The sequence below is a fragment of the Conger conger genome, chromosome 6 (assembly GCF_963514075.1).
Source record: "Conger conger chromosome 6, fConCon1.1, whole genome shotgun sequence".
Lineage (NCBI taxonomy): Eukaryota > Metazoa > Chordata > Actinopteri > Anguilliformes > Congridae > Conger > Conger conger.
The window spans coordinates 18,213,628-18,240,339 of record NC_083765.1 but is presented as its reverse complement, the minus strand read 5'-3'; the positions used below and the strand labels follow the sequence as shown (position 1 = coordinate 18,240,339).

The following is a 26,712-nucleotide window of genomic DNA, read 5'->3' as shown; positions in this document are numbered from 1 at the left end:
TTCAATTTGTTAATATAAACTTTGGCATGTTTTTCTCCTGTTCTGCTCCAATCCCCAGCCTTCGGCTACAGAAAATATGCTTTGCGATGGCAGATGTAAGGATGTAAGATCCCTTGCCATGCAATGTGAGCTCCTAGCTGTTACCAGCCTGCACAATTAAACAGACGGAAACAAAAGATTACTGGTGTGAGAGAAGCTGGCTTCCACACCACACTGGCAAGCATTGGGTCAATGGGGAAATTGCTGACCCTGGTGCCAGCCTGCCTCTGCCATGGAGAAGCCAAAGCCTACTCTCATGTCCAACATGCTTCTGTTGTTCGCTACTGATAAAAAGGCTGAACACAAATAGGCTACAGACGCACGGTGGGCTCAGCCTCACAATGAAAAAGGTAATGTGTGGAAGATATATTTGAGCAACTAAACAAGTAGGGAGGGCAATGCTGCCACAAATCATAGCCAATACTGTTTGGGCACATCTGGGGCTTGTAAAACAGTCACACCAACAAGTTAGCCAACAGCTCACACAGACATTTTTATCCAAACCAAATTGTTCACTCTCTCAACCACTGGACAAAAGAGGAGAGTCAGGACAAATGACATAATCCCACCACAGAATTCTGAGCATGTCAGAGTCAACTGAACAGCTCTGACTACACAGCCCTTACTACTGAGCTATAACTAAACAGCTCTGACTACACAGCTCTAACTACTGAGCTATAGCTACACAGCTCTGACTACACAGCTCTAACTACTGAGCTATAGCTACACAGCGCTGACTACACAGCTCTAACTACTGAGCTATAGCTACACAGCTTTAACTACAAATTCTCCAAATGTCTGACACGTTGTTTTCATGTCACCTTTCATAATTTGGTTCTGGGGTAGTTTTTTTTTGTCTTCGACCAAAATATTCATAACGTGTAGGATCCTTCCTTATCCTTCCTAGACTACTGCACAGCCTGAATTCTGTTCTTTAGAAATATGAAGAGAGAGCCTTCATAATCTATGTGGCATTCAATAGTAAACTAGTTTAAAAGCCTGGTTTATCTGTCAGAAGATCAGGCTTTTGCTTGTTCGGTGACAGGTTTGAGGTACACTTATCAGGGGCTGCAACCATGTTTATTGCTGAGAGCTCTTTTTTTTGTTCTTTTTTACAAAATAGCATGTTTATCCCAACAGCATTTCTGAGCAATAAATGGCAATTTATTATTGCAGGAATAACAGGTTATGGGGAACACTTCTAATACATATTGTATCTTTGTAATTAAATATATTTAACAAACTACATCTGAGTAACTTAATAGGCAAATACAGAGAAAGATATAAATACCAAATACTGGAGTCTAACATATGCAACCAAAACATGTAATAGTGTAATGCTTTTTGAATTATCTGAGGTGAGCGTATAATTGAAATATTCAGATTCATCAACATGGCATATACATCCATGAAATCCGGCCTTGTATAGCTTTCAATTTAAATTAAATTGGATTTCCTGGCTCCTATCAGCTTCTTTTTTTAGTTTTTAAGAGAACAGCAGTATGGTAAGAGCAATGAGAAAAGCACTAAGCACATATCAGGAAGTCCTTTATTGCTTTCTGTCCCCATTTAGGGCTCTGCTTCTGCAGCATGCTGGACATATCTCCCATAAAGCACAGACTGGGGAACGTCTTATGAAGCAATGAGGGCTGGATTCACATGCAGATTAAGCTTGGTCCTGACTAAATTGAGTTTTGTAGGCAGAATCTCCATTCAAAATAGAATTTAGTCTCAGACTAGATTTATGCTGTGTCTCTGAAACTGTCCCTCAGTATACAGTGCCTTAAGTACACCTAACCTTTCAACAGGAAGGATGCAATCATTTGGGACTTTTCGAACAACAGGTAACATTTCTAAATGTTAACCATCCACATCGTACATTAAATACCATTATTTGTTTTCGGTGCATTGATCCTGTGTGCAAGGCTCTTTTGTGCAAAAAGATTTACCTGGTGTTTCACATTTACTTTTGATGTTGTAATGGATTTTATTTTGGAATGACCACATACTGTGTGTTGCAAAATGTCATGCTCAATATAAATATTTGATTCTGTGTAGATGTCCAAGTACAGTGAGTTTAACTTTACAAATGCTAACTCCATTTAATGTTGAGTCATGTTGAAGCGTGGCATGTTTTTTTTTGCATGTGTCTGCTCTTGACTGAGCTTATAACCTTCTGCGAGGACTCTTTAACCTCAAAGCCACATATCGGCAACATTCTGTAATCATATCATTTTCATATTTTCATTATTTTATCAATTAAATTTTACAAAAAGCTAACAGAACTCATAATAACTGACAGCTTACACCACTCCCATACAGCCCTGTTAACATGGAGACTTGCTTACCACCCTTGCCATGCAATTGCACAAAAAATTACCAGAATGACCAGAATTGAACAATTATTCATGAACAGCTTTCATGTAACAAAGTGTTTTTGAACAGGAAATGATGATAGACATCACACTATATGAAAAATGGATACACTTTTCAATGAATTGTCACAAAACATTTCAGCCACTTTTCCATCTGAAGAGTACCTGAATCTTTCTGAACATTTGGCAGTGGCACATTGTGTGAAGGTTGTGAGTTGTACATTTCAAATGCACTAATAGTATGAAAACATGATTGCTTCATCTTTGGGTTCCATAATAATGATGCATGAGCACCTGCCTCTCCCACTGTCTGTCACGCCCACAGCAGCCCCCGCTCAACCTCCCCCCAACACCTCGTGCTACACACGAGTGGCAGGCTGTGCTTTCACGGTTCACATTCTCCCATCTGGTGATTTATGTTAACACACATCTTACAGAGCTCTGATTGCTTCGCTCTCTGCTTTTCTCACTGTCTGTAGATAATTGCTTTCCTGGCTTCATTGAATCACCTATTTTTCAGCTAGTATGAATCTATTTAAAAGGAAACTGGCCGGCAAACCCATCAGAATCCAGTCCTCCGCATAGCACCAGCCCCATTCATTGGCCTTTTACGGCTATTATTTTATGGATATTATGCTTTTATGTGCCTTTTTACTGTTTATGTACAGTATGTGCAAGGATCTTTACATGGGCAAGAAATTCATTATATGTGATTGCACTTGGCTACTTCCTTATAAATGTCAATAATGTAGAAATTATTACAGCTTCTTGACAGAAAATATTGCTGCATCTACAAAGCAGAAAAAAACAGTAGTAGAATAGCTCTTAAAAGCTCTTAATAGCTTTTATGGCTCTTTTTCAATTTTCTGTATGTAAACCACTGATTATGAATATCTATGGGCCATGACTGTGATTAGCGCTCTTATGCTTTTCATGTTCATTTTTAGGTCAGAGGTGCCAAATTAGTTTTAAAATGTTCCAGTTAATTAAAGTGCCATAACTGATTTGTGTGTGCAGGTGTATGTGAGAGAGATGTCTGGGGTTGCTAATTAGATTATTTTGGTCTGAGTTATTAATAGCCATTCATGAATATTCATTACACATTGGCATCCTTTGTTTTAACAATGATGAAGTCAGTGCAATGTTTCTATCTCACCAGGCCAACCAAAATGCATCATTCTCAATGACATAGTCCACATAAGTGTAATTTCAAATCATTATGTTGCGCAGACTGGTAATTCAATTAACTGGTGAAAATATGCAATGTGCAATGTGCTGTCCTATGATTCCATTTCATTATTATCCATCAGGAAACTACATTATATCTATATATTATTCCCAAAATGTGTCCAATATCTCCTTGGACAGCGTCCAAGCTATATAGATGCACTAAACCAACTCTCAACTGTCTTCTACATACATTCTACATACATTTGTCAAAATATTTCCATAGAGAATGAATGGCAGAAATTCCGATCACAATTTCTGTGAGATGGTAAATGACAGACACATGAACTTTGGTTCATTTAAACACAAATGGCTCAACCATAGCTGTTTAAGGTCAATCTATACCAAATCTGCTTCACAGCTTTATTGGACCAAGATACACATATGATATATACACTGGCCCAGATGAACAAACAACATGGCCACCATGACACAACTCTGTTTGTGTTATCATCTTCAAACATGAGTTACATGTTGAAGGTGGGCTCTCCCCCCCAAGAAAAAAAAAAAAATGCACTTCTGACGACAACTATGTTTAGAACAGCATTTCCTGTGTATTTTGCTCGTTTCTGGATGTGATGCTCTGACTTATGGTAGAACCTATGCACTTGTAAGTCGCTTTGGATTAAAAGCGTCTGCCAAATGACTAAAATGTAAATGTAAATGTAATGTAAAACTAAATAGATTTTGAAATTGACCAATCAAGCGCAGTACAAATTCTGAAAAATTCTATTTTAGAAAGAAAATGACCAAATTAAACAAAAGTAGGTAATGATGGATGATTGCAGGACCATTATTAGTAAAAATATCAAGCTTGATGGAAATTGGTCCAAGTGGCAGTGGCATAAGACATAATAGCATCTAAGGCTGTGAAAAGTCATTATGCTCATCTAAAACTCCATTTGAAACTTATTATGTCAAATAACATCAAAAACTGCCAATACACTATGTCCACCGATGTGAGAAATGCAGAAAGTGCACTCCTCTAGCTGTACATATAGTTTTGAGTTGGATGAATCTGGATGAGTCAGGAGTTTGTTTCATGTCGACATGTCCATGTACAATTTTCTCGGCAGAAAACATTTTGATTCGGCTGAAGAGAAAGGCAGCATTATTAGGCTAGTGTTTTTTTCTTTCATGCCCTAGCAACAAGGCGTGGAGGACAAGGATCTCTGCATGTCTCCTTCATAGTTAAAAGGGCAGCATATAATGCAGAAAGGTCACATGCTGACAACAAACTAGTCAGACACCGCCTTAATTGTCATTTACCTTGCAGTCCAGATTGTCCTTTATGGCTCTATGAAACCCACTGCAAAAGGTTCACATTAAAATGCATGATTTAGCCTTGGGGCGCCTCAGATTCCACTCTTGTTTCTTGGATTGTAAATGGCAGCACACTGTTGATTGGGATTTATATACTTCTCTGTGCTTGATATGGTGATGAAGGACAGAGGCACATGAAAATGAATCCCTAGCATTATGCACATGCCTGAGGAATCGGTAGGAGGGCAGTGTTGTTGACCTGGCTGGTGAGAACTGTGGCATCCGAGGTCGGACACTAACTGAATTCTGACATGTTTCCAGAGAAAATTCAGAGAGGTCATTTGTGATTGACAGAATGAGGACTCATATGTTTAACTCTGCAGTAAATACCCTAGGGTTTGGACTCATTCTTGAGTGATCTGTCACGAACCGCATTGACTGCATCAGAAGTCACAGTAACAGAATCAGAATTGCATACAGTAATGCACACAAACAATGTCACTTTAACACTTTCATGTGTATATACTGCATTGTGCAGGAAGTCTGGTTTTTATACTTTAATTACCATCTCTTGTAAGATCCATCACAGCCAAATTATTTAATTAATCACTGAACATTTTGAATACCCAAAAGAAAAATCACACAATAGGGGTCTGATTTGCCAAGACCTGTAGCAACATGTGCAAAACCTTTTATCAATGGCAAAACAAAAAACATGATCGATGATTGGTCATGGTATTTGTTTTGCACCAATCATTGGTTGTGATCAGTGGAGGCTGGTGACTTCCAGAATTGAGGAGGCCATTTTTTTCCGCTTGCTCACTTCACTCGCGATGGAATGTTCCCTGTTCTCTTATCTGTCTTTGTGCTGGCCAAAGGCATACTATTTGGAGTGTAAGCTACAGTCAGAAAGTTCTGGCTGATGAAATTCATTGTGCAGAGCTTAGCCTTGTGCCTTCCTGAAGAAATGACATTGCTGTAAGTCTATGAGCCTGCCTGATAATTAAGCTGAGAAATGACATTTGGATGTAATATAAATGCCAAGTGAACATGTGTAAAAGGCAGGAATTTTAATTATGTAGTTAAAAACAATTTTGTTTAGCTTACATTTTTCATTCTTCTACAGCTTCAACATGTAATCACCAATTTAATCAAGTTTAGCATATAAAAAAGATAAGATAACACTTTCTTTATCATATGTAGTTTTTTTCAATATATTTAATATAAAATATGTAAAAATATGGTTCCAGTTGGCTTTATCTAACGTTAACGTTATCCACTAGAGGGCAGCACTCTTCGTATTTAGAGTGAATTTCCTCACAGAGCAACAATTCGGTAATTTGATATGGAAGATTATTAAATTGACTTGTAATAAAACGAAATGGACTACATTAAAAATAAAACTGTTCAATAAATCCCAAATGGTGTCTAACATGACCTATTGAATGTCATTCTCACTCCCTAGTATCTGGAATCTGCATATCTCCAGCCCAAGATCTCAAATTGCGCTAGAATCTCGCCGACTTCCGAGGTAGTTTTAAGCAAAAGTGTTTGGCCAAATGAGCTATAAACTCCAGGGATGATAGGCAGGGGTGTTCTCTAAATTTCCTGAAAAGCACAAGTTGATAGGACACCACTATCCACTATGGCGAGTGTTTGTTTGACTGAAGTGACTAGCGAATTCTCAAAATGGCTTCTGTGTTGAATAGGAAAGGAAAGGATAGTTGATTCCAAATGAACCAGTAGCATGTGATTGGACGAACAAAATGTCAATCTTTCAGCCCTGGACACAATGCATGGTGAGGCCAGGCCTCCGTTGCCCACCCATTTTCAGTGATCTGGCCAATCACATATTGGCATGAAAAAAAATGCATTACATTGACTTCTATGAAAAGCTAATTTCCTAGGGGAGGCCTGGCCTCCCTTAGTACAAACTGATAGGGAAATCTGGCCTGTTGCTTTACAATTGCAATATTGGGTTTTAGCCATGGGAAAATTTAGATTTATGAACAAAACTAAAATAATATGAATATAAAAAATAAAAAATATGTTTTTTGTTAAAATAAATATATAAAATAAATATATTTATTGTTTTTTTTAAATCTCTCTCTTCTCTCAAATTATTGGGGAGGCCAGGCCTCCTCCACCTCTATGGAGGAGCCTCCACTGGTTGTGATACAGAATTAGTTTTGTGTGTGCTAAAACATTTTTTACATTCTAAAGGTCTTAATAAACCAGGCCCTATGGGCCTACTGCAAAACTATCACATACTAGGAAAATATTATGGATATATGTTCAGCCAGTGGATATCGAGCTTAGGACATTAAACATCATTCAAACATCTAAGGTTCCTACATGATTGGGATCTGAAATTGCAGTAATCAATACATTTTTAAGCACTGCTACTGGGAACAAAGCGTGTTGTGTTCCCTGTCCTCTATAAACCTTTTGCCTCATGCAATATTCTCTCCTCCCTTGCATAGCCTTGCTTGGTCACTGGTTAACAATAATTGTATGCAAAATACAATGCATTTTCATTTAGTTCAAGCTGAAATAAACAAGGCAAAATGATAAAGTAACCCTTCTGAGAATGTAACTACAATGTAGTAGCGTAGATGTATGCCCCTTGTAACCAGAAAAAGCAGTAATTAAATGTACTGTAAGTGAAAACTTAATTGCTTTGTTAGATTATATTGTACTGTGACTAAATCACTTTGGTATTCAATTATGCATTTATTAGGACTAGTAAGATAGTTATTATTAGTGGTAGCTGCCCACTGATAGTAATGTACTATATTTTCTAATTTCATTACATTTAAGATGTCCCTCATGGCAACACCACGACAAATGACAAACAGGGAATGCAGTTTAAATCTCAAACTTCTTTTGTTCCTGGGATGAGTGCCTTACTTTGACAAGTGCAGGCAGGATCCTTCTCTCGAGGACAATGCTTTTATATTGCATGCCTTTTTGAGGAGCATCAAGGTGTTGACATCTTGCTTCTGTCTTTCATTGGGTGAAGAAGATTGTGCCCTAAAGCAATGCAAACCTCATGTGTTTAAAATACCACTTCATTACACTGCAATTATAATATGAGCACTTTTCAATAAACATTCTGGGCATTGTGCTTTTTGCCTGAGAAATATGCAAGACATTGTTGCTATGATTTGGGTATGGCAGACATTAATAATAAAAACAGCTCTTTTTCATTACGTACATGTCAGTTCATTATTCAGCTATTTCCTTCCCAGAATAACTTTAAGAAGCAGATTGCAGAAATTCATGTGTGCATTTTCCAGCTGCTCCTTCCTGGCAGGATGCTTTGAAAATGCTTGAAAACATCTCCTGATTATCATTGCAGTTTTTTCCCTTCCACTTATTGTTGTTAATACTTGAGGCTGGTAGAAAATGGATCGAAATGCTGAAATACATTTCTGTAGATGACGTCTGATGCAATTATTACTTTCTTTGAGTGGAATAGTGTTTTGCAGATCTGAATTTAGAAATGCTGTGACATTTTATGGCTCAAAGCTCCAGTTCGATCACAGAGGAAGAAAGGCAGTGTTGCTGATGCATTCTGCAGATCCCCATAACTTTACAGTGCCATGCTTCTCTGGAAAGTCACGCACCCCCCTTACCCTCTGCTATTTCCCCTTGCTTGCCAAAATGAGCTGGCCCACTTAACCGTGTACTTGAAGCAGCTTTCATTAGTGAAGCTCTAGGGAGTGAATTAATTCAACTCAAAATTTACATGGCTTCTGGAGCACTGACATGTCTCTCTTCCTTTTCTGATGGGGGGGGGGGGGGGGGGTCTATATTGGTTGCATTGCATAATATGTCTATATGTTTAGATACATGACATGAAAACATAATAAAAATGAATCATGAATAACGCCTTAAGAAATATTATGAAAATGAGCCTCCAGTAAGATTCAATGCATCCTATGTGAGAAAGCACGGGCAGCTGGAGCCTTAGCCCAGCTATTAGACATGAAACAGAGATGAACAGTGCGCTTTTATTCACATATTCCACTTACTCCAGCCTTTACACCATCAGAACAGTGGGCTTTTATTCACCTATTCCAGTTACACAAGGCTTGATATCATCAGATTGCATCCTGAATTATTTACAAAGTTCTACAGTGTGCCACGGCTCACAGTTCATTGTGTCGATAACAAGGCTACCGGACCGACTGTCCCCGACCATCGAGTAAGCATGTTTTGAATTTAGATGCCTGTCTACTCATCCAAGGATAGCCATTTCAGTCATACGCTCCTTGGTGTTTATAAAACATGAAAGTTGATGTGAGCAGACTCTACATGGATACAGGCAGTTTGCATTCAGTTTCTCTTAGGCCCCACAGGAGACTAGAGGTACATTACATTACAGTCGGCAGAGTGGTCATGTTGGTTTTCCTTTGTGTTGTGTTGGTTGGAGCAGTCAATAATGCTGACAGAACCAAACAACAATCCTTCCCCAGTGAGTGGTAATAGTTGATGGTAAAGAAGAAATTCAAGTCTTTATAAATGGACAGGATTTACCCTTACAAGATGAAACCTTGTACAGACAAAACAGAAATGCACTTTAAACTTCTTTGTCTACTTGGTCTAATAATTATACAACATGAATCAAAGGACAGCAGCATTAATCAACACCATGAAAATACTGTAGTAATGGGATTTTTTTTGTCTTTCTGAATTCAGCAATCTTGCTTTTCATACATTCAATATTGCTGCTTGTGTGTGGATGGATTTTATTTTCACCTTTTTTATACACTAGTGTCTTGAACTATATTATACTATTTTTAAGACTACGGTGTTATGTTTTCTATTAAGAAAATACATTGCACAAACCCATTGAAAATATCATGATTCACAGGGGAAAATCCTGGTCCATATCACCCTCACATTCTGTAAATGTATTAAAAATAAATCAATTAAATTCATAAATGTATATTATTATACTAAGATTTTAAAAGGCCATAAACATTTTTATAAAATAACAAAAAATAAATCCTTTTGACCTTTTCCATTCTGTTAACAATCAACATGTGGTAAACTTCTAGAAAAAAGGAAATATTTCCTATAATCCATAATAATAATATAATAAAATACATTACCTAAGTCAGAAGATCCAATATATACACAACCCCGCATTGGCACATTGAATGTGTTAGTCAAAACAAACATACATAGGTATAATAAAGCAAATTAAACCCTAGAAATACAAAACGACTTCATAACTTCTCCCAACCCAAAATGAACAAGATAAATATTTTCTGATATACCACAATAATTTTAAGACAACCATCTGTGGCACCTTACAGCCTTAGGTAGAGCGGGAACATTGTAACGCTTCATGACTTCATAGTGCAAATGGGCACGACGATGACGAGGATCACCGTGCAGGCGGCCGCTGCGATCAGCGCCCCGATCTTGCATGCCTTGGCCCTCCTGAACTGGGCCTCCTTGCGCTTCAGCAGGGAGTCGTAGCCCGGAGTGTAGATATCCTCCATCCAGTACTCCAGGTTGTTGGGGTTCAATGACTCCTGTGTCTAGAAGAAACAGGATGGCCATGAGAAAGAGGGAAAAGGAGCAGAGTTAAGCTGTGTATGTAGAGAAGCCTGGCAAAACTGTGTAGAATGGGACTTCCGTGATGTTACTGTGGCAACAATGTTCCTTTGAAAGGAGATCTTGACAATGCCTGGCAGTGTGGACAGCATTTTTTTTATTGAGGAATTTAATTCATTCATTGGTTTTATTGAGAAGAAAAGAGCAGACTATTCATCTATAGTAACAATTCAGTTGTCGGGTTCTTATTTTACTGTAATATGTTTTCATATAGTCCAAACACTTCTGAGAAAACCAATGAATAATTTTTTATAAGGATAAGGATTTTCAGGATGAAGATTTTTTTGTTTTTAGTTTTGATAACGCTACAGAAGCCAGTGGTCCCTTTACAAAATCATATTTCATCCTTATCTTTTTCTTATTTCATCTTATTCTTGTCCCCCTTATTTTTATCTGACTACAGAACCACTCGTATTATTTATCTTCATTGGTCAATACTTACTTCACAAGACAAAACAACATCATAACATCTATTCAGGCCAACTGTGGGATATTCCAGTGAATCCAGAATATACATTCAGTGAGCACTTTAATAGGTATTTATTTGACTTAAATCTTCTGCTGCTGTAGCCTATCTGCTTTGAGGTTAGACACATTGTGTGTTCAGAGATGCTCTTCTACATACCACTGTTGTAATGTGTGGTTATTTGTGTTGCTGTCACCTTCCTGTCAGCTTCGACCAGTCTGGCCATTCTCCTCTGACATCTCTCATTAACAAGGCGTTTTTGGCCGCAGAACTGCTGCTGACTGGATGTTTTTTTGTTTTTCACACCATTCTCTGCAAACTCTAGAATGTTGCGCGTGAAAATCCCAGGAGATCAGCAGTTACAGAAATACTCAAACCAGCCCTTCTGGCACCTACAACCATTCCCCATTCTTGTGGTTAATGTGAACATTAACTGAAGCTCCTGACCCGTATCTGCATGATTTAATGCATTGCACACCTGCCACATGATTGGTTGATTAGATCACATGAATAAGTAGGTGTACATCCAACCATCCATCCATTATCTTAACCCGCTTATCCTGAGCAGGGTCGCAAGGGGGCTGGAGCCTATCCCAGCATACATTGGGCCCCAGGAATACACCCTGGACAGGTTGCCAGTCCATCGCAGGGCACACACACCATTCACTCACACACTCATACCCACAGGCAAATTAGACTCTCAGCCTAACCTGCGTGTCTTTGGACTGTGGGAGGAAACCGGAGTACCTGGAGGAAACCCACGCGAATACGGGGAGAACATGCAAACTCCACACAGAGAGGCCTCGGCCGACCGGGATTCGAACCCAGGACCTCCTAGCTGTGAGGCGGCAGTGTTACCTGATTGGCTGATTATATGCCAATATAATATTTAATCAGTCAATCATGTGACAGCAACTAAATGCATAAAAGCATGCAGACGTAGCCAAGAGGTTCTGCTGTTTTTCAGACCAAATGTCAGAATAGGAAAGAAATGTGATCTTAGTGACTTTGACCGTGGAATGATTGTTGGTGCCACACAGTGTGGTCTGAGTATCTCAGAAACTGTTGATCTCCTGGGATTTTCACACACAGCAGTCTCTAGAGTTTGCAGCGAATGGTGCGAAAAACTAAAATCATCCAGTGAGCAGCAGTTCTGTGGGCAGAAACGCGGTGTTAACGACAGAAGTCAGAGGAGAACAGCCAGACTGGTTGAAACTGACAGGAAGGCGGCAGTAACACAATTAACCAACAGTGGTATGCAGAAGATCACACAACACATCAAACCTCAAAGTGGATAGGCTACAGCTGCAGAAATCTAAAAAAGTGCTCACTGAGTGTATATACTGTACACACACACACAAACACATGTACACACACAGACGCACTGTATATTTGTAAGTATGTATGTTAATTCAACCAATAGAATATGTTTAAAAGAACTGGCCATTATAATCCCCCTAATCCCCTAGCTATTGCTCAGTTGCTAACTAATAATAATCCAAATATTAATTCTGCTGCTCACACAAATATATAATGAAATCATGAAATGTATTTATTATTATTATTTATAATGTAAATCATGTATCATATTTCTATCTCTGATACAATGAACAGTACATGGCCCACTACAAGGCCATAAAGCAGCATAATAGATTTGTATTCACTTTGGTGTAGGACATGTCTCGGTAGGTACAGCTTGAACTGCTGGGAAATTAGTTGCTTGCCATCACACTAGCTAGCTATGTACATTTGTCTCAGTTCATGTATATCTGGCTACAGTGTTTGCAGTGTCATTGCCATTTTATTAGCCAAAGAAATTGGTTATCTGCAAGCCTGCCTCTCTATCTGAAAATGTAAATAAAATATTCTGTACAAAAAGGAGAATAAAATAAACCATTCCTGTTACCTATTTCCGAGGACAGAGTTGTTGACATGATAACCGCCAAAGGCCAGGCTCTATAATCTGTACAGTAAACACCTTTTTAATCATTTGACCATTTCAATTTATTGCCTGGCCCCACTGGCTCTCAGTAGCCTAGGTGCAAAGCTGGAATCAATGACACACATACTGTATACTCACATACAGTACGTATACGCCAGTGGAAAAATAAGTGGAATTAAATCTAATCTTTCTCAGCCTCTTGGGAGTTTTTCATTTCAGTGCAACCAGAAGGTAAATTATGTTACCCTTTACTGAGAACTACCAGAATTAGAAATCTGGTGGTGACCATGGCCATTCCTGGAAAGCTCTGTTTGACTCTGTCACTACCTCAACCCTGAACTAGGTAGTATGGAAGTGGAAGAGAAAAGCATTACACTTTATCTGTAATTCCATTCTAATTATCTGTGTGGTACAGATTTCTCCTGCCTGGCTTCAAGAAATTGGATTATTGCTTTACAGGTTAATTATACTCTGAGTATTGCATAATAAACAAACACCGATATTTAATAGAAACGGATTTGGAAACCCACCTAAGCATGACATATTGTAACATAATTCTGTATTACCATGGATATTGCAAGCCCTATAATCAAACACACCTCAAGAACTGTATTAGAATTGGGGTCATATTCAAATAATGGATTATATCCATGATTGTTTCTGGACACGTGAGTGGACACTGACCATGGACTCATCTACTGTATTGCTAATGTACAACAACCAAACTTTTGTGAAGTTAATAGCACCTACAGCTTATCAAATATTAAGCAAGTCTGGTAAATGACATGGTATACACAGACTAATACAGGCCACACAAACAAAATGATAGAAACAACCCTGAACCCTGAATCCAAAGAGTCAATGAGTTTCCTTTAGTAGACTTCTTTGACATTAAAATAAAAAAGCGTATCATAAAAATATAGCATTATTTCTTCATCAATGTTATTCTCAACCTCATAAGCATCTGACCTTGGCTGTGCATCTGAAATTGTGCACTACATCAGACATTATAATGAGGTGAACAAGGTCAGAAGTGCTGCAATGTTTTGCTTTCCTACCCCCGAGCATCGAAACCTCACAATGATAATTGTCATTGTGGGGTCGATATGTTCCCACGAGAGTGAAACACTCCTCATGGTATGCGCAAAGCCAGTCAAGGTGATTCAAAATCATAAACAGCAGCCAGACCTACTGAGATGGAAGGACAAGCATTAGTGCTCACCTGCAGATCCAGTGCAGCGAGTTTGCCCTTGTCCCCTGAGTTCCGCTTGTACTCCTCGATGGTCCAGGATGGCTGGGCCCGCTTGCCCTCGGACAGCTCTGTCAGCCTCATGTCTGTGTAGAGCGGGCTGCCTTTCACGTGGGCTTTGACGGCTGGGGAGAAGGGGTGCGGACTGAACACCTGCTCAATCAGGTATGAGTCCTTTGGGGGTTTTGAAGAACGATGGGCCTGAGGGATTTCATACTGCCGGTCTGTCTGTGGGTGAAAAGAGCTCATCTCAAACGAAGATAAAATGACAACTGGTTACTGGGCAAACTTATGTGCTATATGTGTGCCACACACACAAAGCTCAGCTCCAGAAGGTATAATGGTAAATGCGATTATCCTTGTATTCCTGCAATCTTGCAAAACTGTTAGAGGACCGTTGTGCACTCTCATCAAATGCTGCACCTCAACTGATTTGTACAGAGCGACTGGAGAGCTGGGGATTGGAGACATATGTCCAATGGCAAATTATGAGACAAAGTAGCCATTTAGCTGCATTGTGGGTTGTCTTTCACTACAGGTAATTAAAATAGTGCTGCTTTTTGTAAGCTTGCAGAGCATCATAAGAGTTATACTTGCAGAGGTAAATGAACATTTTGTGGGCAAAATAAAAAATGAGATTTCAAATGCATTAGTCAGACTTAATACTGCAAGGCTGAAGGATTGAAAAGCCCTTACTAAGCTTTGTGTGTGCTAATGTCTGTGCGACAATGATTAATTGTTCTCTGAAACATTGTCACTGTGTGTGAAAAATGAGGGCCAACTGAGAATGCAGCTATACCGACTTAATGATTACAGATTCATTTTTACAGGACAAGATATTTCTCAGCATTTGGTCTGTCATTGTGAGCACCAACAAACTGCCTCATAAATACCATCTGACAGTCACGAAAATGCACCCAAAGCAAATATTTATTTATTTAACCAGAATTGGGATCCCATTGAGATGCAATATATATTCTTCCAGACACCACTAATAGTTTGCACAGCTGTCTTCTTAAAAGAAGTTATCTTTCTGTTTGTACAATAATGAGGGTACCTGGGCAGTGAGTTCAAATGGCTCCCAGGTGCTAACAAGAGCCTGTAAAGGACTGCTGGCTCTAGAGGTTGCATAGCTAATCCACGATCTGTCTAGCATTTCCCAGACCCGTCGGCATCCCATTTGCACCTCAAGCTTACACCAAGTTTAAACGGAACCCTCACCCATTACAATCTCAGACGGGAGTACTCTCTCTCTCTCTCTCTCTCTCTCTCTCTCTCTCCTGGAGCAGGTCCACATTGGCCAGTTAAGCTGGCAATACATAAAAAATGGCACATTTCTGAAGCATTATTTTTCTATTTTCCCCCTGTTATGCTTCACTGATGGTGAATGCCTCTCTGCCAATTACCATTTTTTGGACTTCATTTTGCAAATCCGCTGACTTGCATAATCATCTGAGCTTGTGCGGAAGATCTGTAGTTGAAAAACAGGCTGCAGCACATTCTGTTGATCAGTTGGCAAAACAGTACTTTTGAATTTTGGAGAATAACAGCTGTGGACAGAAATGTATTTTTCAACATTAATGTTCATTCCCCCATCAACTGAAAAATGTAATGAAATGAACTGAATTTGATTTTTTAGGGGTGAAGGACGGAAACCTATTTTTGTATTTAAATGTTAAACAATACCTGTATTTTCCTTTCAAAACACATTCCACTATGGACACCATCTTCAAGATGTGAAGTGACAGATGGACTGATAGATTTCCCAGACGCACAGTCATCTGATGAATCTGACTTAATGAAAGAGAATGATTTGCACGTCTTTTTTAACATGTGATCATATAGGATTATGTGTGATTCTGGTGCTGACCAGAGTATTCACAGACGTCATCTGTGCAGTCACATTTGCTGCTCATGGGAGGAGTATCCACAGACATCATCTGTGCAGTCTCATTTGCAGCTCTTGGGAGGAGTGTTCACAGACATCATCTGTGCAGTAACATTTGCAGCTCATGGGACGAGTATTCACAGACACCATTTGTGTATTTGTGAGAGGCAGGCAGCTTGTTTTGCAGTGTTTACAGGTGAAGTGACACATTTCTGCTGTCATTGCTCTGCCTGCAAGGCCAGCCTGGGGGGCGGGGCCTGTGAAGCACCTCTGACTGCTGGGTCCAATGGGGTGGGACCTGTGAGGACCCTCAAACAGCTGGATTAGTCAGCAATTCAGAGGTCTGCCATATCTCTGATCTCTCATACGTAATTCTCACTGAGATTTAACACTATTGTCCATGTATTTTAAACAAAATAAACAAAATGAATTCCTTTAACACAGTCAGTATGTTCCCGTTACGCATGTGGTACGATTGTTGCTATTTAAATGTCGATGAATAATGTTGTAAATCTTGCCAAAGCATCAACACTCCTGTAATTAAACCATGGTTCATCATATTTGTTTCATTCCACATGTATTATGTTTCTTATTTAATTCATGAAATGCCTCCCTTCTTGGCTCATAAATTATTCCATTAATTTATGACCTGCTGTGTGGATGATTGCAGGAGCAGAATTCAAGAACACCTGCAATAATACTTGTCTAGGTACTATAAGGGGGATGACTTGGAAACACAATGAATTAAATCAGAATGTCCACTCAGCCCCAAGATTATAACCCATTACTCTGTTCAGAGAAATATTAATAAAAGTCAGACTGGTGAAATAGCCTCCTCTCTCTCTCTCTCTATCTATATATATATATATATATATATATATATATATATATATATATTTTTTTTTTTTTTTTTTTTTTTTTTTTTTGGTATTTGTCTTTATTGGGTGCAGCCAAATTCAGATTAAACATCTGCCCCACAGGGGCATTTTCCAAATTGCAGCTATAGGCTTGAGGAGCCTTACACACTTCAATAAATAGTTAAAGGTGTGGTATGAGCAGTCAGGTGGATATTTGGTCTCAGAATAACTTTGGGTACAACTGGGGAACAGCAGGAGGAGCCAGCTGACATCCACCTGGGCAGAATGCCAGCAAGGAAAGGAGATAACAAGTTGAGTGACAGAGAAGAAGTGTCTAGAAGCTAAAATAACTGTTACCTAAGATGATACTTCATTTACCTATGCAAATTGATCTCATTGACAATGGTCAATGTGGATGTCATGATAGCAAGGTAGGCCATCTCTCTGGCACCTTGGCTGATGTCCAGCCGGGTGGTTAATGGCCTTGTTCATGATCTCAGCTCACACAGTTCTGATCTGCCTGTAGTACCAGGTTGACCAGACAAGGACCTAAAAGTACCAAAGCCTCTGACACAGGCTCACAGGTATTGGGGCCAGAGCCATGCTGAGGTTTGCAATGCTTACAAGAATGAAGCCACAGTGTGACAGCTCAGGTCAGAGGTCATTTAAATTAGCAATGACTCCATCCTCAGGAAAGGCCCGCATAAAATGAACTGACAACACAACAACTGACAAGAGAAATTGATATTTCAACATGTTTCTATTCCAGGGGACAACACGTTGAAAGGACCAGAACACATGCTCATGAAATGGAACTACAACACTGCTCTGTTTAGAAGGCAACAGGGGCTGTTCTGAATGTGTCTTGGAAAAACTAAACACAACTTAAATTATTTATGCTGTTGTAAACCTCCTACTTGAAAGTTGATGAGTATTATATTCTTAAATATGGAATTAAGAACTCTTGAATTTTCCAGTAAGGCATGCTATCTTAGCATCTCACCCCTCTTGCATGCATACTTCAGCAGCATACATTTCTGCTTGAGTCCATCTCTGAAAATAGTTTTCAATGTTCAGAGTTGGAGTGTGAATTTGCCAACATATACATCAGCCGAAATAGCTTTAGCTTCTGTATCTCACACTGTGCATCCAATGGCAATTAGCAAGGGAACGGCTAAGATAATTAATCATCTACGCAGGATTTGTCTGCCTGATCATGTCGGCGGCACCTCATGAAAGACTGCATACAAAATAATAACATGTCATTACTGTGTGCTTGTTGTGTCTGAGGCTGTATTTTCCCAAAGTACAGCAGCATACAACAGCATTTGATTAATAAACCTGGCTTGGCATACATTAGTAAGTAATATAACAGCATCAGCCAGAACTCAATCTGATGTCTAGATTTGTAATGATTTCACTGGGGAAAGGCGAAATGTGGAAGTTTGTGACATAGTAAATGCCCTACTAAGGCAATCTATTTGAGTAACAGTTTAATGGGTCCCCACATAGGACCAATTGAGAAAGCAATATGCAGTAACAGCCCATATGCCCGTGTCATTACCTCCTTGGATTTCCTGTGTCGATCCTTGCTGTCATGTTCCTTCTCCTTCCCTTCTTCCCCAGGGTGATTGGAATAGGTGACAGCCCTCCAGTCCCTGGGAGAGTTGGAAATGCTGGCAATTTTTGATTCGGTAGCACTGTTCTCCTCAGTCAGGGATCGAGACGAGCGCCTGGTGAAGAGACTCTTTTTCAGGGCTTTGACCCGCAGGCTCTCGCTGTTGCTTCCGCTGGCGTCTGAGCAGCACCACTCCGGGTTGTGATCCACCTTGGCCGGGTGCCCGGTGGTGTGACACTGGAAGACCCGGGGCGAGATGCTGCTATCCGACCGAGCCTCCTCCTCGTTCTGCCTGCCATTGGCTTCTGGTTCCTGGATCTTTTCATCAAGCTTGTTCAGCTTGGAGAGGACCTGGGAAATTTCACCACGTACCCCAGAGAGGGACTCGAGCTTCTTTTCAATCTCCCCAATCCGGAGGACTATTTTACACACACTGGCCTTCAGCTCATCGTCTGAGTTCTCCAAGGAGTGAAACAGTCTATCCAGTCTGTTGCTGGATTTGGCCAGTTTGATTGTGTTCTGTTCAGGTGAGCTGTCTCCGTCTGACTTTGTCACCTGAGAGAGGGACCCATTGCTGTTGTAGCAGGATGACTGAATGACTCCGGTGGAACCACACACACTCATGTCATCCAAGAAGCGGAATATATCGCTAATGTCATCACTGACCATCTCAGAGTCCTCATCTGAGTGTTTAAAGTTGTGCCTCTCGCCATACTTGCTACGGCCGTTATAATCTTTTACCTTTCTCTGATCTTTGTCAGTTTGTGTCCCCACACTTAATGAGGCATCTATGCCCCCAACATGGAAAGATGAGCAGTTAACACTTTTTTCTTTGAACCTCTTGATGCCTTCTCGCTTATCCACAACTGGTCCACCTGCCATAGAGCCTGTGTCTTTAGTTTTGGGTACGTTTGTCTTAATGGCAAAGGCTGGAGAGGAGATAGATGGCTTCTCTTTGGCACACTGATAATGTGGCTCGTTGTCCATGTCGTTGATATTGTGACGGTGATTGTCTTTGGTCTGCTTTCCATTTAGGAAGGACCTCTCAAAGTCAGGTCCTTCTTCGGTGTTTAAGCTCAAGCTCTTGACTGGCCAGGCTGGCTGCCTGCCCTGTCTTGCTGAAGTTCTTTTGGTGTTCACGCACTCCGTTACTGTCGTTGGGCCAAAATATGTAGAAGCTTGCAGATCATCCAGACTTTCGTGCTTTGCCCGTCGTTTTTCCTGAATGGGGGAGTTGATTGGCTCAAAGTATGGGTTGTTGTATGGCAGCTCAAAACTGTGGTTGAAGAAGGTTGCGGGCTTGTGAGTCTCCTTACGGTGGTATCCACCACTCACTTTAACACTGGGCTTAGAGTCCGTGGTAATCACATGGGGAGCGAAAGCTACCAGGTTGTGAAAATCCTCTTTGAAAATATTTCTCTTCTGCACACAGGAGTGCACGGTGAATGGTTCAGCGTTGGAGATGAATGTCTCTTTTATCCCTGAATTTATATGCAAAGAGTCCTGATCCGTGGTGGACTCACTGTCTATATCCATGGGAAAGTAGGTACTCTGCATTTCGCAGGGAGTGGGGCTGACGCTAGAGTACTGTGGGAGATGCTGGAGCTTGTCAAGTGATGCTGCCCTGCATTTCATCTCCTTGTTGATTCCCAGGAGGAAATTAGGGTCGGAGGTTGGAATGAACTGCTGACAGCTGTTGCAGTCAGATTTAGGGCAGGGAGAACCATGTGATGTGGGATGGCCTCTTGAGTCCAAGAAATCATAGGCCCTATCACAGTCGGAATACTTATACATGTCAGTGTCAGATCGACAGGACTCAAAAGATTGATTCTTATGAAATTTGGGCTTGTATCCCATTGGGAGCTTATCTTTGGCTATCCCCCCATTCATCTGGATTAGATTGAACATGGTTACTATGTCCGCAGCCACCATAAGTTTTTTTGACTGCTGGTCCTCCATAGAACACCTCATCTTGTCTTTGAACAAGGTAGCAGGGAAGCTGGGATCCAGGCAGGCAGTGTAGAAGAGTAGACTCCGTAGTTTAGCAAGGTGCACCAAATCGAACCTCGCGCACAGAGACCTGCACAGGTCCTGGTAGGAAACGCTACTGTACTTTGTGTCCAGCTCTTCCAAAATCCTCACGAGGAAGAGGGAGTACTCGGGCATGGGCTCCATTGCAGGTCTTAACTCCGTGACTCTTTTCTTATGAACACAAAGCGGTCACCCTGCAGAAAAAGAGCTCGGATTAGTGCGCAGTTGCTCAAGAAATGCCGCTACCATTCTCAAACGACAATAGCCATCTGCCCCATACTATTTCTACTACTGTTCCCGAAATTAAAAAAGTATTCAAATGCATGTTTTAACACATTGCTACTTGAAATTAGAAGGCATGACTTATCTCGTACTCTTATCTGTTATCTATCATGTTACATTATAGTTTGTACGTTTGTTGTTCAACGTATCAAACGCTTGTTCACAAACATGCGTATCTGGTTTAAAATCAAGACGTCTACAGCATATTGCAAATAAACCATAAAAAAAAGCATCATAAGCAATTCTGAGGGGAATATAGTGTGCGTACCGTATCCCCCATTTTCAGCTCCTCGCGTTAATAATAGTGAAACGCATTATACTGTATGTACACCCTGAAATACTTGTGAACACAAAAATAAATTCACATTTTACGGTGTCAATTTAAGAACAGTAGTAGCTTCCCAAGGCTTCATATGCGTTTATGGAACTCAACACAATGGAGGAAAATAAAGAATAAAAATATACCTTATGCACTGTCTCATTTCCCGACGTCCGTCTTACGACTAAAAACTAGTAGTCTTCAAACTGAAAAACGGAAAGGCAAAGTTAACGTGCACCGCGCATCGCTGCACAGTGCATGTACATTCTCATTGTACGATTTTAGAATACAGTCCGTTTCAACGACGTCGCCGCTAGAACTCTTCATGCCCACTTTATTTTCCCCCCTTTTTTTTCCTGCCGACTCCGGTGTCCGCGAGTTTGGAAAACGGGAGCTGTCCGCTGTCTGAGTTGACTGTGGTGCTGAAAAGAACGCAGGCGGCTTTGTTTCTACGGAGAATGACGTAATTATGCCTTCACACCAACTGCAGGAGATATATAGAAGCGCTGGGTATCGTAATCATTCTTACATCACTGTACCATCAAAAGTACCTTTCATATTTGTCAAATTGATAGCGTTGTCAACGTTTTATTCTCACATTAAATATACACAACATAACACGTTTTATTTGCACATATTCCAATACATCACGAAATGCAATAGAATTCAGTGAAACAGGCGTCCTGAACACGGGCACCCAATATACTGTAGCCTACTGTATGACATGTAGCCTACCGTGGAGAATTATTTACTCGCCAGTAAATTATGTATGTGTGAATAATGTTCGTTTGCTTTGGGAGAAATGCAGTAGTATGCAGCAGCGATCATCATCATGCTAAACCAAGGGTCATCATTACATAGGACAGCAAAAAGCTTCTTGTGAAATGCTTTGGAAAGAATCAGCGTAAAATTACTATCTTTTTCAAGACTGTACCGTTATTGTTCAAATATATCGTCATCTTGATTCCTACTAAAGATTAAAAAAAAAAAACGTTTTATTTAATTTTTATTTCGGTTCCTTTATCAGTTCTGGAAGAGCCTGTCTCTGACTTTATAGGCTACTGTAGTTGCCTTTCTTTGCTGTGGAACTGATTCATAACTATAAAATCCGGTCGGTTGTCTGCCCGTAGATCACTACTCTGATGAAAGCATTTATCTCAAATTAATTGCAAATTAGTTACCGATATATCAAATATAGCCTATATTTCAGGTGGTGACGGTTGTTTCATTTGCTCAGCTTTCTTTTTTTCCGATTCGGCGTCAGTGATTCAAATGCATTCCTCCTTGTTTAAATGCGTAGGCTACCATATTTAAAAAGTTTGGCAAGTTTATTCGTACGAACCGTCTTTCAACTGTTAACACTGAATGCGAGCAGCTTTCCTTGTGGAGATATATTGGCATTAAAACAGGCACAATCGAATTTGCACTGACAAATATAAATTACTATTATTATTATTATTTATTATTTTTTTTAATGAAACCCAAAAGCAGTTATGCGTTTAATTTTACCAAATTGTTCATTGACGTAGGGAACTTAAATCAGGGGGCAAACGTCGACAGACTTAGGATTGATCTGTTGCACAATCATGCCTCAGGTATCTTTCGTCTAAGACGTAATTAACTGATAATGCAAAATGCAAAGGCTCCTTCAAACAGACATGGCTCTTGTAAGCCAACTGTAAGTGGTTTCACAGCAGTCACTAAAAAGATACATTAGAATATATTGTGAACAACAGCTTAAATTTATAGTTGGTTTGGAGTCATCTTTAGAAGTGAATGAAGGACTATTGTAGCTATAATGGATACACTCTAAATACTCCTGTCAGATCATTTCACAGAACAACTCAGTGAACCCTTGCATAAAAAGCTGCCATTGTGTAGTTAAAAAATTAGTCCAATTTTCACTGCTTCTGACATGACTCTTTATTACGCCTCTTCAGTAGTGACTATTTGTTAGCGCACACTTTCATAACTGAACTGTATGTATGTGAACTTAACCACACTGAGCACATAAAGAGAAACATCCAGTACAACAACAATTAAGCCATAGTTTGAATGAAGCCTAAAATGAGGTGTCATAATTATTAACTTCTACAACAGAATTACCAAATGGTTATCAATAAATGTAAAGAAAATGTATTAATAACATACAATGCAATTCAGTAAATTTAAACACATAGGAAGTGCCACACCCATGACACTCTCAGCCTCTGGAGCCCAACCCAAATTAGGCTCCAAAACAGTAAGACCCATCAGTTGCTAGCCACTACTGAAGAGTACATGTGGAACAATGTGGCAACCTTTCATGAAACAGAGAAATTTGGATATCATCCCAAAGGTATATGTCTAATAACTGTCAACTATAGATATAGTAGATATATAGCTGCACAACTTGTGGTAGTCATTGGTTTTACAGGATTTTGAATGTGTGGTTCCTATTTATGCCAAAAAACAAAATCAATCAACCTACAAAAAAGTATGAGCCTCAAAAAGCTTCAGCCTTAGCAACACAATGGCAAGACACCAAAATAGCAATATCCTGTTTCTGGGTTACAATGCATTTTTTATTTTTATGCTAAAAAGTTTTTGTCAAAAGGATATACATTATGTAAGCTCTAGTTGTGTGCTTTTACAAGAGCACTCCACCTGAAATTAACATAATGGACCTGCCCAGAGAAGCAGTAAATCCTGGACCCTGCTCTCCATTTTCCAGCTGACTACACAAGCTTTAATTGAAGCTTAAGTTGAAGGATATTGGTTATTTTGGGGGAGCCTATCAAACTTCCAAACAGCATGAAAATAAGGGAAAAGGAGCTAATTACACTATGGTGACCCAGGAAATGTAGGTGAGTGAGGAGCCAGCAATTCTCCTATAAGCTCAGAAATATAGGGTTTGTCCATTTACACTTGTTGTTGTGGGAGCAAAAGGATGTTTACTGTATATATTTAAAGCTGAATCTTGAAGTCTTGGACCACAATACCTTTTTCCAGAACTTGCAGGCTTTTTTATGTCGGTACTTCTTAGCAAACTAATGTACTGTCATTTAAACATTTGGTGAAACCAAAATGTATGAGAATACAATGTATGAGAATGTACACTTTAACCACATGAGAATCTTTAAAAATTGTGTAATTTTAACTTTAGTCATCAGGCACATTCCAGCAAATAGAGATTAATGATATTGAAATTTTGTACATAGAGAGTGGACATTTTGGTGTATCTAGAGCCTGGGGTCCGCAAAAGTACCGTAGGGGGTCCGTGATCACACTCTCTATTGATATGGTGATCTTTTTAAACCTTTTATTTAATACAACCCTTTTATTTTACGATGGGGGTCACCAGGATACCTTTGAGCCTGGGCTGAGGTCCGTGAAAACCTGTTGAAAAACCCTGATCTACAGTATCTAGAATGAGGCTGTGCCCTGCAATGAATTTCATCCTATCAACTTTGCCATCTTGGGGTTGAGTCGTCAACGTCTCAAATTATTTATGCGTTCATATTTATAATCCAAAAAACTGCAACATAATAAAACATTAAATGGTGATGCATCTTTTGTGTACATTGTATGTACATGTTCTGTCTCAAATTTCTGAATGGTATAAGCCTCTTCTTTAATTTAAGTCTTCAGCCATGTGTATGCAGTAAATAGCTTGTTGAGATATTTACATTTTTATAAAACTAGTACAAAATAGGTGGATGTTGCCCACTAGGGAGGCAAAGTGGAAAGGCTTAAAACGAGAAGAGAAGGATGAGGTGTGTGTCAAAGCAATTTGAGGCCAGCAGAACCCTTTGTTTTGCTGGAACTTATTTTTTCCTTCCGTACAGAGCCTTGAAGATGTGTGAAATTATGTGACACTGATTGCTGTGTAGGCAGTTATCATACAGTCAATGTGGATGTTTATGCTGAACTATGCAGAGGGGCATCAGTTTTTTTTATAATAACAGATTGCAACAATTAATAGTACAACTATATTTAAAAATGAGTGCAAAAAGATAGAGACATTACCAAAATGCAATACTCTTCTGCCAGCTGTAACACTGGCAGGCAATACCTGATAATATATCTGCATTGTTAGTAGTTGCATTGTGTCAGATTGAGCACCTCAGATGAGAAAGGCCCCATTAAGCCACAAGGTACCTTTTCTGAATGATAGAGAAAACATTGTGACAGTGAAACATGTTACACGTGTGGACGGCTGATTCTGAACATTATGTTGGCCAAAACCCTATATTTTCAATAATTCAGTTATTTTAGATACTTACAGAATTCTTCTGATTAACTGCTGCATTTATAGGTCTTAATTGTAACTACGTCTCATTGGTAAAAGAGGTTTTAATCTCAATCTGACGTCCTAGTCAAATAAAGGTTTATATAATGACTGATAAAAGAGCTTCACAAGTGTAGTTTAAACATCACAGACTATGTTTCCAGAGCCTGTTTTTGTTTAAATTATAAGCAGAAATATCTGTTTTGATACAGTACCAGTACTTCCAATTGAAAGTGCCAATCATAAATAAGATGAAAAGGTAATATTCAGCCTATATGCACCCCTGCTGTTTTGGGGCTATTTTATAAAAATATATCTGCTTGATTTAAACCCCAATTTTAGGAAGCAAATTCAAAACATTGTACTCTTGCAACATACTCTTTCTGACCCTCCGTACAGAGTCTATTTCTGTGTTTGTTCTTCTCTTGACTCACAAGGACACCCACATGAGGTGATAGCACTGAAAGACAAATTGCAATAGTCTCAGCTTATGACAGTCATCACAACAAATCAGACAGCACTGAACACTGAATATGATCAGCAGTTTGATTTTGGAGTAAAAGAACCCGGCATTTATGTTATATTTAATGTATCACAGATTGAAATGGCAAGGAAAACACATGAACAGTGCATTACTGCTTGGTTGCATTTGTTTTTAGTGCCACTATTATTGTGTTTTTCTGCTATTGACCAACCACAGGACGGGTCTGCTGGATTCAAGAATTCTGGATTTTGGGAGGCACCTTGGTTTGAAAGCCAGATGCTGTGCCCCAGATGTTCAGTCACTTGCACACATTTGAGTATGGAGGGCATTGATCATCAGTGACACCAAGAGAAGCCTGCTGCTTCCCTCTGTAATGAGATTTTTGAAAAGGAGTAAACCAAGTGCTCTCACAAACTGTGGACCCACAGCACCTCGCTGGAATACAGGACTTGAACTGGCATAATGACTGTCCCCAAGACAGTCATTAGGCTGATTGTAACCAAAGCGCACTGCTACATTAGGTTCATGTGAATTCACGTTTCTGTTCATGGTCGGGTACGGTAGGCCATCAGGATGCTCCCTGGCATGTAGTCCATTTTGCGCATTCGTATATGATGATGGTATCTGCATGCTTCACCATAGACAATACAAAGCATGGGGGAAGGAAATTGTAATCTAAATGATATTCCATAAATGTGCAGAGGCATGCATCCCTTAATTTCTGGGCAAAATGGACTATTTACTTTGAGAAAAGTGAATGTTTGAATTAAA

General features: G+C 39.6%; 1 protein-coding gene across 1 annotated transcript; it reads right to left on the bottom strand.

Moving 5' to 3' along the window:
• Positions 1 to 8,948: 8,948 nt before the first annotated feature.
• Positions 8,949 to 21,425, bottom strand: minar1 (membrane integral NOTCH2 associated receptor 1). Its single transcript, XM_061246619.1, has 4 exons — positions 21,334 to 21,425; positions 18,502 to 20,780; positions 14,166 to 14,420; positions 8,949 to 10,459 (listed from the first exon to the last, which is right to left on the bottom strand). The coding sequence occupies exons 2-4, from the start codon at positions 20,728 to 20,730 to the stop codon at positions 10,262 to 10,264; spliced, it is 2,682 nt and encodes an 893-aa protein (XP_061102603.1). The 5' UTR covers positions 20,731 to 20,780; positions 21,334 to 21,425; the 3' UTR covers positions 8,949 to 10,261.
• Positions 21,426 to 26,712: the final 5,287 nt, after the last annotated feature.

What these genes read in the sequence shown, in the direction of transcription:
- minar1 (XM_061246619.1), bottom strand. Translation starts at nt 20,730, where the DNA reads ATGGAGCCCATGCCCGAGTACTCCCTCTTCCTCGTGAGGATTTTGGAA. An exon ending in GACACAGGAAATCCAAGGAG is followed by an intron (nt 14,421 to 18,501) that starts GTAATGACACGG and finishes TTTCACCCACAG; the next exon opens with ACAGACCGGCAGTATGAAAT. An exon ending in TCGCTGCACTGGATCTGCAG is followed by an intron (nt 10,460 to 14,165) that starts GTGAGCACTAAT and finishes TGTTTCTTCTAG; the next exon opens with ACACAGGAGTCATTGAACCC.